Source organism: Camelina sativa, chromosome 7 (genome assembly GCF_030686135.1).
Source record: "Camelina sativa cultivar CO46 ecotype springtype chromosome 7, ASM3068613v1".
NCBI classification, from domain to species: Eukaryota; Viridiplantae; Streptophyta; class Magnoliopsida; order Brassicales; family Brassicaceae; genus Camelina; species Camelina sativa.
The window spans coordinates 18,100,669-18,119,818 of record NC_141886.1 but is presented as its reverse complement, the minus strand read 5'-3'; the positions used below and the strand labels follow the sequence as shown (position 1 = coordinate 18,119,818).

Sequence of the window (19,150 nt, the reverse complement as noted above, 5' to 3'; positions counted from 1 at the left end):
ATTTTTGTTCCCTGAAATAATGTTTAGTTATGATTTGATATTGGACATGTAGATGAGGAAAAGGTTGCAATTTATCTTACATGTACGTCTGTGAGGACCATGTCAAAGGTCACTCCAAAAGCGGTGGTGTAAGTTTTCCAAAAGTGAAGGACTCGGACTTGCACTCTCCAGGATGTCTTGTAGGGCATTACATCATTAAGATAAGCAATTGCTTGCGCCATTATACTAAAAGGACTTTGAGTTTTGCTATTGAGTTTTCGAAATTGATTGATGTGATGAGATTAGAATGACTATAGAATATATCTATTTATACTGAAGTTGGTAACATAGGGCTTCGTAGTGATTGAGTTGTGATAATCTTGAATGGAAAGTACGAAATCTTAGTATTCAAATTTGTTTTGATTTTATGATATCAAATTAGGAATGTTCGATCTTTATTTGCATTTTTTTAGAAATTATGCTATTATAGAATTAGTTAATTGAGATCCTGATAATAAGTTGATTTGAGATTTAATATTACAAATTTCAATGATTTTGCGTAAATTGATATGAACTGATTTATATATTTAATCTTATGCCCTTAAAACCACCTATCGACTAATTAGAATAATTGTATTTTTGCAGATAAGTAAGGCCCAATATGTATACTAATATTGTCAAACGATACCGAAGCCCAAAATAAATAAACAATACCCAAGTCATTAGTGACGAATTGATGATGGGTGGGTATTCGGATAAAGACGCGGATCCTACAGATAAAATTGATTTATTGTGTTTTTTTAGTCAATTTTGTCCTTCTTAATTTCAATAAAGTGTTTCCTTTATTAATAATTGAATGACAATTTGAGTAAATAGATCAGGGATTTTGGACATTCTCCAATTTGTACTTCTCTTTTAATTATAAGAAGATTATTTAGGACACGGGCGTTACATATAATATCATATTTTAGTTTTTTAAGTTTGCTTAGTTAACAATTTTAAAATATTAATTACTAATTTTCGTTCATAATTAGAGATGAAGTGAATTATTTTTTTTGGAAACTTATAATTATTTGAATTTTTTTATTAGTTAAGGTTTATTTATATTTTTATCCTTAATGAGAAATTTTTAAATGGTCTAAAGACTAACCGCATTTGATCTACAAAAAATTATAAAAACTTATGAGTACTCTTCCTTTATATATATAATTATATATATCTGGTTTCAACAAGCTCTCTTTGCCTATCTGTGCGACTTTATGCTGACTTTCTAATGTAACTTGACAGATACGGATATATATTCTGGAATTTTAGATATTCGGATTTGAATCAATTAATATTAACTAAAACAAAACAAAACAATTAATATTACAAAACATTGTATGTATATTATATGTATCTTTGCGGGTTGAACGCTATGTATCGAGAGGCATATGATTCTTTTAAATTATATATAAATAAACTTGAAACCGAAAAAACTCTTCTCTCTCACACGAAGAGGGGCGATAATCAATAACCATTTTCTTAAATCAATCACCGACAGTTCTGCATCTCTGGCTGACGTTGGTATCTCCGGCATCGGCTGGTTTTCTTCCTTCTTCCCTATTTCTTTTCTGATATTGTTGTTTAGGTTTTTATTCTAGAACGCTTACCGATGATGATGGAATTGTTTTTGTCATCACGCCAAAGGGGTATCTCACTGTTTTCCAGTGGATCTCTAATGGTTTCTTTCGGTTGTTCACTTTTTCTCTATCGGTTCTTGTACTCACGATATATGTTTCGTCACCGGTGGATTCGAATCAACCGTTGTGTTTCAATGTCCGGCGATTTCGCCGAGAGTTTTCTGGTCTAGTTGGTCGTGCGTTTGTTCATACTAACACATGATTTTAGTTATGCGATTTTTCCCGGGCGTCAGTATGTTCTTTTGTGGGCGTACCGAAGACTAACACAAATCCCTTCAGATTTGAAATGTAATCATCGACTGACACGTAAACCACCATGGAAGCAATATATTGAAGAGGAGTTGGAGGCCAATAGAAGGACAATCAGAAGATGGTTTATACCATATCAACAAAAATGGGTTTTAAGTGCAACCAAGATCAATGACATCTCTTTCTACATGAGAGTTTCGACCAACTGGAAGGTTTTGCAATGTAACAGATGGATCGATGCCTATGATTTTCGAATGCATTATCAGTATTTCAACAGTAAAAAAGGATGAATCCCAAGCAAGAAAGTCACACCAAATTGCCCGAAAACACGAATAGGATTTAAGTTTTTGACTAGGAATGCGGAGCGTAATTTGCTTTATCGTTTATTCGTTACACAATTCATTGGTTGTATCTGTAATCTCATTGATAATATTTTATACTCTGTTTCATATCACTAAAGTTTTTAAGATGTTAAAAAAATAAAATAATAAATAAATAAACTTGGTTTTTATGTAAAACATTATATATGTTATATGAACAAACATTTAAAAACTCTTTTTAAATATATATAACAGATCATTAAATATCCATATTTTAAAATCAAATATCTCAACCCAAGATTTTACTAGTCATATATAGATATTTTATCTTCTACAAATATTATAATTTATGGAGCGCAACAAATCAAATTTTAGATCCGAATAAAAAGTTCATCCCTTCAGTAAATTGTAATTTTATCAAAAACGAAAGATGAAATAAATCAATAATATGTATATATCCCATTTTTAATAAAACGGAAGTACACAACATAGTTTTTGTAGACTTTCTATTTTTAATAAATGGTTACAAATTGTTACAAATAGGTTATAGATTAATTCATATATTAATCGGTTATACCTAAATATTGGGTGCAACCTTAATTAGGAATATTCCAAATTGATAATTGATATATTAATGGTAACAAATAAAATCATGAATATTCTAAACTGTATTTTCGGAAGATTTTAGTCCTATATCAAATTGTTTCCAAAGATTTTTAAACACAATATTACAAATTTATTTTTCACAGATTTTATTGATAAACCACAACGTTCAATAAAAATTAGGATCTGTGCTGTGAATTTTTTTTATTTATATTATAATTTTAAGACTTACATACTCTAACACGGGTTAAATATTTACATACTCTAGCACGGAAGCTGCTGAATACACTCTAGCACAGGTTAATAATTTTATATATTCTAGCACGAATTAAAATTAACAATATAAGACTTACATAATAGATTTACATTCCATAAGTGATATTTACTATAAAAATTGTTTGCATGAATTGCATCCAAATAATATTATAAACAATTACATATATAATATTTTACAAATAATGAAATGTATTTCAATCTTTGGTGTAGCACGGATCCAAATATATTATATATATATATATATAGTCAAACAAATAAATTAATAAATAAAAAAAATTCTTTTTGACTTTCGAATGAAAACGATCAAATCTTACTGGCCTGACCTCAAATAGACTTTGTGCGAGGTCAAAATCTCGTGAACAAAAATTTAGTATTCATAAAAATTTGGGAAACGTGGGACTTTTTTTTTTATATAATCAGCAATGCAATAAAGTATATAGCACAATGTCCACCACATTCCCATTATTTATTCATTCCACACGATTGATCTGCCACGCAGATGCTGCAATAAGCGGTCGAGTTTGCCATCCAAGCAACAAACAACCTTCATTCTCCTCCACATTGTAACCATCAACTCCAGCATGAAGTGCCAACAACATGCTCGCTTGCTTATATGCGTTCGAACCAATATTAACTGGTTTAAATCCTCCCGAACCGAACCGGTTTCTCCACTGGTTTAGTGATTCGTGCCTTTCCACCCGGTCTTCACCTTCACAGGCCACAAGGTTTAGTATCTGCCGTCCCAAGAACAACTCCGACATTACTCGGTCTTGGCTCGGGGGGCCTTCGAGCGAGTCAAATAGGCTTGAGTAGTAATGTAAGGATTTCGTGAACCGGTCGAGGAAAACCGTACCATTGTGGTTTGCTTCTTGCTCGACTACAGTCATGATATCTGGTCGGATTGATCTAATCGTGGATATAAACTTGTCAATCGAACCGGGCTGAGCTAAGAGGCGATGGAGCTCAAAAACCGAGTTAACCGCGACAGATTCTAAACCGGGTCTAGTGTCTAGCATTTCCGGTTTAAGATCGGACAAATTATTCAAAGCAATGCTCTTAAACTCGAAATTGACACCAATATTACTCGCAAGCTGACCAAGTTTCCAACCAACTTCTTGAATTTCGGTTAACGAAGAACCGATACCGGTTAACCGAAAATCCGGTGGACCATTAGGACGAACAGCAAGAGCTTGAATCAAAGGCGGCCATTGTAAACCATGATTAAGCCCTAAATCAATAACATGAACCTTGTCAGCCGAAGCAAAAGCCTCAAGTATCGCTTGATTCGCCGTGAAGTGAGCGAACTTGAGATACGGACAAGACTCGTAGAAGTGAATCTGTAATGTATCCGACAAAGCAACGTCATCATCACGAGGGTAAATCCGGTAAATCCTCCTCGCTAGCCCTTCAGCGAAGTAAGTCGCGACCTTCCTCATCGCACCAGCTTGAGACGTCGCGAGTAACCCCACGTGCTTCACGAGCGCGTCGGCTAACTTCAGGTTGTTCTTTTGGACAGCTTCAGCGCAAGCTAAAAGCGCGTGGACCAAACGCACTCCAGTTTCTTGAGAATCCATAACCACCACAGAGCGCGTGGTGCTCATCTCCGATTCAACTCTCGTCCTCTTGCTCCGACGGCTCACGTGCTCTTCACGTGGGTACACTGCTGACCCAGGGATAGCTCTCAGATCGTACTCCGAGTCAGGTTTCCCTTGAGTCCGGGTCGGGTCAAGATCCGAGAGCATGCTTTCGACCCAACCGGAGAGATCAGAAGGGTTGTAATGAACAGTTTCATCAGAAAGATTCGAGACACCATCACCACCAAGAACCATCTCTAACTGTTCAAGCTTGTGCGCCACGTCAGCCATGTCGGAAGAACGAACCTTGTAACCTAAAACCACCAAAAGCTCGTCAACTCCGGCAGCTTCTTCCTTCATCGTCATTGATGAGCTCCCACCTTCTCCGGTGGATAATTCACGGTGGTTGTGCTCCCTCTTCATTAAAACCGACTCTTTTAATAATCTTTAGCGTGAAAAAATGAAATCTTTAAAGATTTTGTAAGCAGAGAAGAAAGAGAGATAGAGATAGAGAGAGAGAGAGGAGATTAGGAACACGAGAGTGTCATAATAATTGAACAAGAAGAAGAAAAATAAAATTCTAGTCTATTTTAAAAAAAATAATGATATGTTTTTTTTTATATATAATGTATGATTAGTATTTTATGAAAATAAAATAAAATGAAAATGAAATATTTGGGGTATCGAGCCAGCTTTTAATTGGAGTATATGAAATTTAGTACCGGCAAGTTCTTAAAAGCAAGCGCAGAGCCGTGGTACAACCGCAATCTAAAGCGCAATTATAAAAGGAAATTTATTTACCTATTTTATTTTCCTTTCTATATAATCTATACTGTAACAATAGATTCCCTTCTCTTCTTTTTCTGCGAATAATAATTTTTCTTTTTTTTTAATTTTCGAAATATGCTTCTCGAGAAAATTCAGTTTTGATTGATGTAAAAATCTGACATCATTATTTGCAACGAGATATTCTAAATCTATAGTAATTATTTTTGGTATTTGATTATATTTGTGATTTGTGAGATTTCTACATCATAGACTATGTGTAATCAAGTGAATTAACAGCTCTGATTTGGAAGTTGTAGTGTAGAGAAACAGTTTAGGTTAGAAAGTCCAATGTCTAAAGCCAACCACCACCCTATTTTTTCAACTACAAAGACATCCTTTTTTTTTTTGGTTGATTAGGAGATTCACTTATTATGTGTTATGTTGTGATTATTGTTCAAACTTTTTTATCATCTTTATAAATGAGAATAAAGAAAGGAATTTGTTATGTCCATTTATTAAATTATATCGTAACTAAGACATCATTCTAGAATAAATAAACATACACCAGAATTAAAAATCATTCGAGACAACAGTGTGGTTATGATACCAATCCTAAAATTTCTCTAACATAAACGCAATTAAATCTGCAGTTTTATTGACATGATCTACTAAAAAGATGCATACACTATATAATAACGTTACTGGTAGTTCTTTTTCTTTTAAGTTTCTCCGTTCACAACCAATTTTCAGGATATTACAATCACCCAGACACATAATACAACATCCTCATTACGAACCAAGACTGTTACCCCGATGGTGTGAGTCCATTTCCCTTTACACTCATATGGGTTCCACTCTAAAACTACTTGTGAAATCTTTGTAATTCACCATTGTTTGTGGAATCCCATGCAAGCTTTTAGCATGTGACTATGTGAGCATTACCTTTTATATTAAAATACTTATCATTAGCCCTGGAGATAATTACCATAAACATTTCCGTGTTTTATCCTCGTATTCATGAGATTTATTATCACTTCGTAGTACGTAACCTATCTTGAAAATTTTGTAATTGCTTAAATGTAAAGTTATTTTAGTACTACTTACAAAAACAAAAACAAAAATAAGTATGTTCTGATAATTTAGATAGTCAAAGAAATTATTTTAAGTTTTTCACATGTACAACCATGTTAACAAAATTAACGGTAATACTGGTTCACCCCTCCAAATCGTCCTTGTTTACCAAGATCTAGCCAGATTTATAAAGGGTCTATCCAATCTTAATTTCTTGACTATTTAAGCATGTTTAATGGATTGTCAAAAAAAAGCATGTTTAATGAACTCTAAAACAATGTTTATTCTCTTTAAGTTTGTTAATAAATCTAAAATACTTTCCCATACATTTTTATCAAGATCAAACGTCTTAATTATTTTGATGCAATAGTGAACAATTTTTCATCTCTCCATATATGTGATTCAATTAAACCATGTTTTTCATTTCTCTTTTATGTATTTATTCGTCTTTAAAATGCATGAGTATTATAATTTGGGTTATGAATTATGCTTGATTAGGCTGAACTAGTAGTTAGATGTTGATATCTAGCTAGGTCCAAGTGTTGTTAGATTCTTAATTTTTTTTGCTATTAATGGTAGACTAGACTTTATCATTATAATCTAGTTAGGAGGGTTTTCCTCTCAAAACATGTTTGTGAAAATGTCTAAACAAAAATTAATTGATTTTTTCTTAGTCAATGAGAATTAAAATTAAGGTTATTTTTGAGTTTACAGATATACTAGTTGTTTGGTTATTTATTTTTCAAATGAAACATTAGTAAAATATGGTGATTTACAAGGATGGTTAGTGTGTCTTAAAAGAGAACTAATCAAAATAAGTGATTTCAAGTTCTATGATTGGGTTTATCTCAACCGCTTTCATCATTGTTTGTTTTTCGATTCATGCTTATCGTAGTTAGACCCTTGATCCAATGTTAGTTTCTAATAGTTTGAAAAAACTTTGTTAATTGCTTAGTTAGTAGTTTGATTTCTCTTTTATCTTGTTAACTTCACCATTAAAAAAAAACATTTCACCAAATTAAAGTAGAAAAAATTGGCCACACGAATTAAAGAGGTGTTGCGTTATCATAATCAGAGCAATACATCTTTGATCGTATGTTCGTTATCTTTAAGTAAATTATGATATCCTTGGAAATATCTCCTTTCCATATTCTTTGTTGATGTTTGAGTATTTACAGCAGATTCTCTTTTCTCAAAGGATTCGAACCGATTGAACATTGTTTACATACATAACATGCGGATGTACATGAATATTTTATGTCAATTTATTCGATTTAATAATAGTTCGTCAAAAAAAAATAAGAGAGATCGTAAAAAAAAAAAACACCATCAATAACCTGATCCAAATATATATGTCAAAAGGCCGGCCACTCTGTTGAATCTACATTTTAATCGATGAGACCATCCACCTGTACCGATCCGTCCACAACACATGCTCTAACCACCTGCCTTCTAGTCTTCTTGTTTTCGAGTAATTGTAAGTTATAAGAGCATTTGAAAATCTTAGGATAATGGTCGATTCCTCATCTGTCCCACATCTAGGAAGGGGTCGAATCATCGTGAATTCCCCCTCGTTTTTAACCAAAAGGTTTACCACCAATAATATTCTAGTCACATATCTGTTGTACCCATGATTCGTCATCTCGAATAACTGGCAGAGGGCCTGGGCCTAGTACGCTAAACAGGCCAAAGGTATAGCACTGATCGGCCCATCAGGCCCAGAGAGAGGAAGAGAGTGCGGAGAGGTGTCATATTAATCAGCTCGCAGCTCGAGCTCGGTCAAAGATTCCGGCATTCAAGTGGATTAATTAGGACGCTATAATCATGTAAAATTAATTACGCATTAATTGGGTAATTAATTTATCTGTACAAATATGTAAGGGGGGAGTCTTTGAAAGGGATCAAACATTTTTTGGTTCTCAGGCAGTAATATACAATTTTAGCTTTTAAAACACTCATTTTCAGTTCGGAACTCCCAACGGTGATAAACTCCTCCTCACATAAATCAGTTCAGAAGGAGAGAACACTTCTCACTATCCACATTTGGCGCTAGAAAGAGGGGGATTTATCACCTATACTCTTACTAGTTCTGAACCCACTTCATCCAAACACCGCTATGACTACCGACTCTTCCAATCAGGTAACTCTGGAAGCTATCCAGAAACTTTTGCAGGAATTGTCTGAGAAGTCCGACAGCCAGCAAGCAGCCTCGGCCGCTCTCACCGAGTGTTTTGACAGACTGGAGGGACAGGTCTCCACCCGTTTAGAGGCAATCACAACGTCAGTAGCCGACCTCTCAGCCTCTCACCGCGCATACGCCGATCGGGTCGATCTCCTGTCTTCCGATCAAAACCCTCGCCGACGTGCTCTGGACTTCACTAGCTTTATTCCGCCTCTCACCACGCAGCCTGCAGCAGCAAACTCTACTCCGGGAAATACTTTCCCACCCCAGCTAAGTACTCAAGCAGCGCCACCGCTGGTCGGCGATAGCCACACTCCGGTTCAGCTCGATATTGCTGGATCCTCCGAAGTCCCAGTTCGCCTCCCTCCCCCTGTGGGCGGAAACACTTCAACTTCTGGTTACGTCACCAATCCCGAGATCTTCCGCATGCAGAGCAAAATCCGGAACATGCGGTCTGTGATGCATAGTGCAACCACTTCAGCTCCGGATATTTTCCGAGTGATCGAGGAGTCAAAGCGAACTCCTTTCTCCGACCAAGTAGCCCGAGTCCGCATCAAAGATACTCGCAAAATTAAGTTCTCGAGCTACGAGGGAAAGGGAGATCCGACTAGTCATCTTAAGACTTTCCTGTTAACAGCTAGCCGCGTAGACCTCGAACCTCATAAAGCAGACGTTGGGTACTGCAAGTTGTTCGCAGAGACGTTTTGCGGGCCGACTTTACTTTGGTTTGCATCTCTAGCAGCCGGCTCCATAAACAACTTCACAGAGCTGTCGACCTCTTTCATTAAGCAGTATTCTAGCTTAATCGAAACCGCGGTAACAGACACTCGGCTTTGGAACTTGAGCCAAAATGCCGGAGAGTCTCTCCGATCGTATATAACAAAATTCAAGGAAATCCAGGTTCAAATCCCCGAACTCTCGGACTCGACTGCACTGGCTGCGCTAAAAAATGGCCTCTGGCACGAATCTCGTTTCCGTGAAGAGCTAACCGTAAACAGGTTCCCAACCATTCAGGACGCCTTACATCGGGCTTCGAACTGGATAATTGCAGAGGAAGACAAGGCCGCCGCCGCATTGAAACATAAAGTTCCACCTGCACGCAAACCCCGATTCGAAGCACCCACTAAAAAGACTCCACCTACGACTCCGAAGTCCGGACCTGGCACATTCGCAGTCAATCAATCTCCCAAGAAGAATTCTCCAAAGAGTTCGTCATCCAAACCTCCATTTTCACCACGTTCCAAAAGTGGAGTACTCCCAAGTAACAAATGGGTCCGAGATGAGGATAAGTACTGCGAGCTCCACAAAACCAATAGCCACTCCACTCGTGACTGCAAGAAACTGATGCACCTTCTCGCAGAAAAGTATGTGGCAGGAAAGATGCCGAATGTAACAATCGAGGAGTTGGAGCAGAAGACAACCCCCGAGGTGGACGGAGACGCTCCACCTTCGAAGAAGCCGAAACAGTCAGATGGGAGCGGAGCCCCGAAGAAAAGAATAGATGTCGTAATGGGGGGTCGCGCCTTTTTCGAAACTCCATCACTGCAATCAAAGACCATCAGCGGAAGCTCACTAGCCCTCAGCCGAAGCGAGCTAAGGTCACAACAAGTGACCTACCTGAAGTCACTTTCTCCGAAAAGGAAACCGAGGCACTAGACACTCCGCACGACGATGCACTCGTCATATCGCTAGACGTGGCGAACCACGAAGTGTGCCGGATCCTAATAGATACTGGGAGTTCGGTAGATTTGATATTCCTCGAGACGCTTGCTAGAATGGGTATCGGGAGAGAGAACATCATGGGACCGCCCTCACCTTTAGTTTCGTTCACGAGTGAGACATCGATGTCATTGGGCACAATAACACTACCGGTGTCCACTCAAGGAGTGGTAAAAATGGTGGAGTTCACGGTCTTTGACCGACCTACGGCCTATAACATTATTATGGGAACACCTTGGCGCTATCAGATGAAGGCAGTAGCCTCGACGTATCATCAGTGCGTCAAATTTCCAACCCTGCAAGGAGTTCGAGAGATTCTAGGGAGCCAAAGGACGGCAAGGAGCTGCTACCTCGCGAGTCACAAGCTCCTGGTTCAATAGCAACCACAGCTCGAGGTCCCGAAGAACCCAGTTCGGAACCAATTAAAAGGCGACCTCACTGAGCCCATTTTCATCAACGATAAGTTTCCAGATCAGGAAATCAAGATCGGAGCTGGGTTGGATGACGAGATCTGTGCCAGTTTGGTAACCTTTCTGAAAGAAAATATGGCCACCTTTGCGTGGTCCGTAGATGAAATGCCCGGGATCAGTCCGGAGGTAATCTCACACGAGCTAAATGTAGATCCAACGTTCAGACCAGTAAAGCAGAAACGAAGGAAACTGGGCCCGGAACGGGCTGAAATTGTTAACAAAGAAGTAGACCGCTTACTAAGTGCAGGGCAGATACGCGAAGTGAAGTACCCTGAGTGGCTCGTAAATACAGTAGTGGTAAAGAAGAAGAACAGGAAGTCGCGAGTTTGCGTCAATTTTACCGACCTGAATAAAGCATGTCCTAAAGATAGCTTCCCACTTCCGCACATCGATAGGCTAGTCGAGTCCACTTCGGACCACGAACTGATGTCCTTCATGGATGCTTTTTCTGGTTACAACCAAATCCTTATGAACCCGGATGACCAGGAAAAGACCGCATTCATTACGGACCGCGGGATTTACTGTTACAAGGTGATGCCTTTTGGGTTAAAGAACGCCGGCGCAACCTACCAGAGGCTAGTAAACCGAATGTTCGAACACCAGCTTGGAAAAACCATGGAAGTTTACATTGACCACATGTTGGTAAAACCTATGGAAGTGAGCTCGCATCTCGCGGATTTGAAAGTTTGCTTCGACATCTTGAACCAGTTCGGGATGAAGCTGAACCCCACGAAGTGCACCTTTGCAGTCCCATCAGGAGAGTTCTTGGGATACATCGTTACAGAACGAGGAATTGAAGCAAACCCGAGGCAAATTAACGCTTTCTTATCAATGAGTTCTCCTAGGACTTTACGCGAAGTGCAACGTCTTAACGGACGGATCGCCGCCCTCAACCGCTTCATCTCCCGGTCTACAGACAAGTGCCTCCCGTTCTACCAGTTGTTGAGGAAAGGGGGGAAGAACTTCTTGTGGGATACGAAGTGCGAAGAAGTATTCGCTCAGCTGAAAGCTTACCTGTCTGAACCTCCGGTCTTGGCTAAATCTGAGTTCGGAGAGCCACTTTTCCTTTACGTAGCTGTTTCGGACAGCGCAGTAAGTGGAGTCTTTGTTCGGGAAGAAAGGGGGGAGCAGAGACCAATTTTTTATGTCAGTAAGCCGTTTACTGGGGCAGAGTCCAGGTATCACATGATGGAAAAATTGGCCTTAGCAGTAGTTACTTCGGCAAGAAAACTACGACCTTACTTTCAGTCCCATACAATCATAATCCTAACGACGCAACCACTTCGGACGGTGTTGCATATTCCAAGCCAGTCTGGGAGATTAGCTAAATGGTCTGTCGAGCTGAGTGAATACGACATCGAGTTCCGGACTCGAACATGTGCTAAGGCACAAGTGCTGGCAGACTTCCTGATCGAACTCCCACTAGCCTCTACGGTCAATGACAATATCGAGGTCCCATGGACATTGCATGTAGATGGCGCATCTTCCATATCGGGAGCAGGAATTGGGGTCCGTCTCACTTCTCCTACTGGAGAAATAGTCGAGCAGTCATTTCGCTTGGCTTTCAGTGCATCAAACAATGAAGCAGAATATGAGTCCTTTCTCGCTGGCTTACGCCTCGCAGTAGGGATAGGTATCCAAAAGCTCCGAGCTTTCTGCGATTCGCAGCTAGTCACCAACCAGTTCCTAGGAGCATTCGAGACTAAGGATGGGCGTATGGAGGCTTATTTATCCGCAGCTCGGGAATTAGTAACTAAGTTCGAGGATTTTGAAATCACTAAGATCCCCCAAAGTGAAAATTCCGCTGCGGACGCCTTAGCAGCTCTGGCGTCAACTTCGGACCCTGCAATGACAAGAATCATCCCCTTCGAAGTCATCGAGTTTCCTAGTATTCGACTAGAGAGCTCAAACGTAGTCACCCGGGCGAACAAAAAACAATTGGCTATTGAGGAGGCAACTCACATGGCAGCTTCGGATACTTTGCCGCTGAAGGGCTCAGCTCCCGTCATGCCTCCGGTCGAGCAAGAAGCAAATCAAACTCCGGAATCATCGAGCTCACCAGTCGACGTCCACACTATTATCCCGCACTCCACTTCAGGCAGTACGAGCACTAACAATTGGGGGGCAGGAGACTGGCGGAGCCCGATCTGGGCTTACTTGGAAAAAGGAGAACTCCCAGCCGACAAATGGGCAGCCAGGAAACTCAAAATTGTCAGTGCACGGTATTGCATCCACAACGGAGTACTCCTACGTCGAAGTGTAGCTGGTCCCTATCTAACATGTGTTGCTGGTAAGGAGCCCGCGATGCTGATGCGAGCTGTTCACGACGTTCCCAATGGGAATCACTCCGGATGACGAACTTTGGCCTTCAAAATTAAAAGGCAAGGCTATTTCTGGCCTACTATGGTTACAGACTGCGAAAACTATTCTCGAACTTGTGAGAAATGTCAAAAGCATGCCCCGTCAATCCATCAACCTACTGAGCTCCTATCGTCGGTGTCCGCACCTTACCCATTCATGAGGTGGTCCATGGACATCATTGGCCTTTTACATCGGGGACCAGAAGAAGTTCAGTACGGGCTCGCTCTTACTGATTATTTCTCCAAGTGGGTAGAAGTAGCGGCCTACGCGTAAGTAAGAGTGAAGAAGTAGAGAAGTTCGTGCTAAAAAGTATAATCTATCACTACGGCGTCCCTCCTGAAATTGTCACCGACAATGGTCCGCAGTTCATCTCCTCGCAGTCCGAAGGGTTTTGCGCGAAATGGAAGATTCAACTTAATAAGTCAACTCCTCGTTACCCGTAAGGTAATGGACAAGCCGAGGCGATGAATAAGTTCATACTAGCTAACTTGAAGAAACCGCAAAGGGCGCTGGCTGGACGAGCTGCAGGGCGTTCTTTGGGCAATCCGAACAACACCCCGCAGGGCCACTAATGAAACACCTTTTTCCCTCGTTTACGGAGTCGATGCCGTAGTCCCAGCCGACATAGAGGTTCCTGGAGTTTGTACCTCGCTAAACCCACTCCGAGCAGAGGAGAATGAGGAATTTTTACAGGATACCCTCGATACTATCAATGAGCGTCGGGATCAGGCCTCAGTTCAGATCCAGAACTACCTGAACGCAGTAGCCCGGTATTATAATTCCAAAATCCGAGGCAGACCCTTGGCAGTTGGCGAACTAGTCCTTCGAAAGGTCTACGAAAACACTGAGGAGCTCAATGTAGGGAAGCTGGGAATCAACTGGGAAGGACCATACAAGATTACTCGCGAAGTCCGAAATAGAGTTTATCAGCTCGAGGATTCGAAGGGAAAACCAGTTCCGAGGTCCTGGAACTCTTTACATCTTAAACTCTTTTACGGTTAATTTAATTGTATCGAACTACGTTTAGCTTGATCCCGATAAGGGTACATAGGCAGCCCGTTTCGAGTCCAGTTATCCATATTAATAAAATCAAAAGTTTCCGAAACTTTTTATGAACAATGGTTCACAAAAAAAAAAAAAAAAGAAAAGAAAAGAAAAAAAAAAACAAAGTTCAACTTCGCGAATCGAAATCGATTAAAGCTGAGGTTCAACTTCGCGAATTCTAAACCGAAGTACTCACACTTCGTACCCAACTTTACTTATCAAATTAAAGCTGAGGTTTAATTTCACGAACTCTAGTCTAAACCGAAGTACTCACACTTCATACCCAGCTTTACTTATCAAATTAAAGCAGAGGTTTAATTTCGCAAACTCAAGTCTAAACCGAAGTATTCATTTCGTACTCAGTTTTTAAGGTTTGATTTCGTGAATTCTAATTAGAACCGAAGTTCATACTTCGTACTCAGTTTTATTTATCATTAGAAACTGAGGTTAAATTTCACGAACTCTAATCAAAACTGAAGTCCTCACTTCGCACTTACTTCGCTCGTATCAGTTAAAACCAAAGTTTGCAGAAGGTAAAAATTCTTTGTCCCAAAATACGCGAGTACGGAGTGGTCACCACGACCCATAAAACTCCGAAATAAGTTCAAAAAGAAAAATAACAAACGGGGGGCAACTTGTGCCAAGACACCCCGGGATAAAAACTATTGAGTAGGGAGAGGAGGATCCGATGCCACTTCGGAGAGGACCAAGCCCATCTCTGCAAGCTCCGCCTCCGACCTGGTATTCGCCAAGAAGTCGTCCATCCCCTGCTTCGACATTTGTCCGAGATTAGTGTCGGACTCGTCGATTGTGACACTCAAAGGATGTTCGTCGCACAAAAGCTCGGGCGTATCCGTCAAAAGGTCTGAAAATGCAGAAAGGTCGAGGTCACGGGGAGTTACCTGCGAAACCTTTCTGTCAGCCTCCTCCTCATCAGCTCTCAGAAGTCCGAGCTCAGCTTCCATATCTTGGATCTCTCCCCTAAAGATCTCCTCGACCAGCATCCGGTTAGCCCTGATCTCAGCGGCTCGGATATTGGCCGGAGCTAGCTTCCCCCTCTCCGCGAAAGTGATCCTCAACCAAGGGGCGAAGAGCTCGCCTCATTGTCTGCCTCTCCTCCCTCCGTACCCTTTCAATTTCGCAGCTGTTGCCAGCCTCCAGAAGTTGATTACGGAGCTCGATTTCGTGCAGCCTGTTCTTCACCGCCTTCGCATCTTCAGCAGCCTCAAAGTAAAGGTCCCCCGCCTTCTTCCATTTGTCCCGGAGGTCTTCATTGGCAACCCTGAGGTCAAGCACCTCTACCTCAGCTCTCTTCATCCGAGCTCAGATCTGTTCGGCCTTCGCCACAATGTCGGCATTTTCGGCTTCCAACTTGGAGTATTCCGCCACCTGGGTTTCCAGGTCGGCGACTCTCTCTTTAAGAAAGCTCACCTCGGAAGATGAGGGGGAAGCGAACAGTTGATCCACCGAGGAGTTAAACTCGATCATCAGCTGGGAAAATCACGGCTTGTTAAAAACGATGAAGGTGGTAAAGTAAAGAAAAAAAACAAAAGGGTGTAGGCGTCACTAACCTCGCCAATTTTGTCTGCGAAGCGGAGGAAGTTTGCGCGGTTTAGTTTGGACATGTCGGCAAATGCCGGAATCCGAACTCCATGCCGAGTATAGCTCCTCATCAGGTCGGCTGGGGACGCAGGACGAGCTGAAATATTTGAGCAACGTTATTTAACTCAGTGCCCATCTGAAGAAACAAAAATGAAACACTTCGGGCTATCGTTACCTCGGGGGGAAGAACGCAGTTCCTTCGAAGGTAACCTCCCGGAGGAGCCTCCAGATTCTTTTGAAGGGGGCACTTCCCTAGATCTCCTCTCCGAGGAGGGACCCCTATCTTTCGAGCTGGACCTAATCCGGTCGTCCCCCGATGAACTAGTCCGGGCTCGGCTCTTCTCGCGGGAAGATGAGGAAGTCTCGGGTTTCTTCCTCTTTTTCGACAAGTCAGTTCGCTGGGAGCTGACTCCACCAGAAGGCTTCTTTGCTGACGGGGGGAGCTGCGATCTCCCGTGGCTCGTCACTAGAATCAGCTATGACAATCACGAGAGGTTCGGACGGATCGGTTGCACCTGCGAGGAGCTCGAAAGGGCCAGCAGGGGATGCGGGAGTCCCGCCTACCTCAGGGGCGGACGAACCAGACTTCTTGGTAGGAAGGCGAGCTTTGCCCTCGGCAAGAGCCGCCGCCATGTTTAGCTTTGCCTCCTTCTCAGCAAGTCGACAAGCCCTTTCTTCTCTATAGTTCATCTCCGAAGTGCTTATGGGGTCGGAGCAAATGAGAAAACGTCCTCTGAGCCTCACCGTGGACTCCCTAATCCTTTCACACGAAAAGGAATCCCAGGCGATCTGGCCCTGGCTGCAGAACCTCGAGAAAATCTCGCAAAAGATAGGGCAAATCAACCCGCACTCGAAGTAATCTGAGATGGAAACTACAAAGGGTAAGAAGCAAAAAAAAATATATATTGAGTTTCTACCTAACAAGGAACACCATTCTACCAATTTTCGAAGTCCACTTCGACACGTGCGAACTCGAGAGGTGACCAAAGGTGAGTTCGTTAACCGGGAAAAAGAAGTAAGACTTCCGCCATTTCTCGTCCTTCTCGGGAAGGTCATCAAAGACCTTCAGCCCGGAGAGCGGATTGACGTAAAGCGTGCCCTTGGTACGACCTGTTTTCACCGTGTAAACCTGAAGAAAGTCGGCCAGGGATAGCTTGTAATCAAACTGCTCCCCCAGAGTCTGGAGACACATTACGGTTCGAACGAAGTTCGGGCACTTCTGGGGGAGAGCAAAGCCCAGTTCGAACATCATCTTTACGATGAGTTCAGGAAGGGGGAACGATAGTCCGCACGCAGAGAAAAATATCTCAAACGCGCAACCGTAGCCCGGAGGAGGATTCTCCAGAGATTCATGAGCTTCCGGGAACCTGATCTCAATCTCAGGCGGAATCCCGGTAGATCCTCTAAACTCAGCTATATTCTCCGCAGAGAGAATTGACGGTTGATGGGGACCATAAACACCCAGAATCAAAGGTTTCACGGTTTTACCCGATGAGGACTTTGGAGGAGACATGTTTTCCGGGTAAAAGTAGTGAGTAATAGAGGGGGGTCGTAGAACTTTCCGGTGAAAGCAAAGAAACCAACAGAAGAAAAGAGAGAAAAACGCAGGACAAAACGAAAGCAAACTGAGAATTAAGAGTAGGAGGGAGAAGTTTGGCGAGTTTACCTTTATACACGGAACCAATGAGTAATGATTACCTGGGGAAGCGAAAGGTCTCAGACCGCTTTTCCTCTCTCTTATAGCTTACACGCTACCCGGTGGGCCCCAAGGCTTGTTCGGGAAGACAAATCTCATCTTCACCACGATCAAATCGTGGGGATATGGGGAATATTCAGTTTCCCGAAATCGATCGCTTGGAGATCAAAAGTCCCCCGAACTGCTCAGCTCGGAATATTTGCGGGACAATTGTTGTACCCATGATTCGTCATCTCGAATAACAGGCAGAGGGCCTGGACCGGACACGCTAAACGGGCCAAAGGTGTAGCACTGGTCGGCCCATCAGGCCCAGAGAGAGGAAGAGAGCGCGGAGAGGCGTCATATTAATCAGCTCGCAGCTCGAGCTCGGTCAAAGATTCCGACATTCAAGTGGATTAATTAGGACGCGAGAATCATGTAAAATTAATTACGCATTAATTGGGTAATTAATTTGTTTGTATAAATATGTAAGGGAGGAGTCTTTGAAAGGGATCGAACATTTTTTGGTTCTCAAGTAGTAATATACAATTTTAGCATTTAAAACACTCTTTTTCAGTTTGGAACTCCGAACGGTGATAAGCTCCTCCTTACATAAATCAGTTCGGAAGGAGAGAATACTTCTCACTATCCACAATGTCAAATGAAATATTTTATTTAATATTGATGGGTACGTTACGTTATATGTATTTTGGGTCTTAAACTTGACTTATAAGTGATAAATGGTTTCCTAAACAAGTGGCTAGAAACGATGCCAATATTTCAAACCATCGTGTTCTTAAATATTATCCAAACGAGTTAGCTGGGATGATTAACAACAATCTATAATATATGTACGATAATAATATCGTTAATGAAGATTCTTAAGGGGTCATGTGCATTGTCAAGATTTTGACTTAAAATAGAAAAAGGCTAGACAAATGTTAAAGTGAAGTAGCCGTTGTTGTACTAAGAGGGAATTAAAGTGGTTGGATTGTTATGGTGGGCCAAAAAAGATGCCAATAACTTCATAGTCGATTTCGGGGAAAAAATTAATTTAAAGAGTGTAACCAAAAAAAAAAAAGATAGAAATAAATATAATTACGAGTTTACCCTTAATCGAGGTCCACAATGACACAACACCTTCTTTTTTGATGATTTTGGCCCTTCACATTCATACATATGACACCAATTCATGTTGGTGTGGGGACTTCTGTTTGCTGTATAATATGATCGATCGTTCCATGTGACTCACGTTCCTTGTCGCTCTCATATTTTTGCCCCATCTCCGATCGATTATCATCACTCACTAGCTTTTCATATAATTTTTATTCCTCCAAAAGTGATTTTTGAAAGCGTGTGGTCCCTTTATATATGATAATTGTTCATATAACTGGAGTGAATTAGAAAACTTTGTAACATTTTGGGAATGCAATGAAAATAACCAAGTTACCTGTTTCTACTTACGAATGTGTTTCTTTTTAACTTTTTCTTTTGTAAATGACAAACCAATTGTAATCTTGGTAAAAATCCGATGAGAAGTGGTTCAACAATAAGGGTTTACAAACAATTATATAG

At 41.2% G+C, this 19,150-nt stretch overlaps 3 protein-coding genes across 3 annotated transcripts; 1 reads left to right on the top strand and 2 right to left on the bottom strand.

Annotated features, from left to right (window-relative positions):
- Positions 1-3,460: 3,460 nt before the first annotated feature.
- On the bottom strand, positions 3,461-5,455 carry LOC104701227 (DELLA protein RGL1). The gene has a single exon (XM_010416877.3). The coding sequence runs from the start codon at positions 5,104-5,106 to the stop codon at positions 3,580-3,582; it is 1,527 nt and encodes a 508-aa protein (XP_010415179.2). The 5' UTR covers positions 5,107-5,455; the 3' UTR covers positions 3,461-3,579.
- An 8,153-nt stretch (positions 5,456-13,608) lies between these two features.
- On the top strand, positions 13,609-14,256 carry LOC147941382 (uncharacterized). The gene is made up of 2 exons (XM_087458498.1): positions 13,609-13,698; positions 13,783-14,256. The coding sequence occupies exons 1-2, from the start codon at positions 13,609-13,611 to the stop codon at positions 14,254-14,256; spliced, it is 564 nt and encodes a 187-aa protein (XP_087314624.1).
- A 1,365-nt stretch (positions 14,257-15,621) lies between these two features.
- LOC109125449 (uncharacterized) lies at positions 15,622-17,413 on the bottom strand. The gene is made up of 5 exons (XM_087458497.1): positions 16,818-17,413; positions 16,416-16,699; positions 16,076-16,366; positions 15,870-15,997; positions 15,622-15,789 (listed from the first exon to the last, which is right to left on the bottom strand). The coding sequence occupies exons 1-5, from the start codon at positions 17,411-17,413 to the stop codon at positions 15,622-15,624; spliced, it is 1,467 nt and encodes a 488-aa protein (XP_087314623.1).
- Between the last annotated feature and the right edge of the window lie 1,737 nt (positions 17,414-19,150).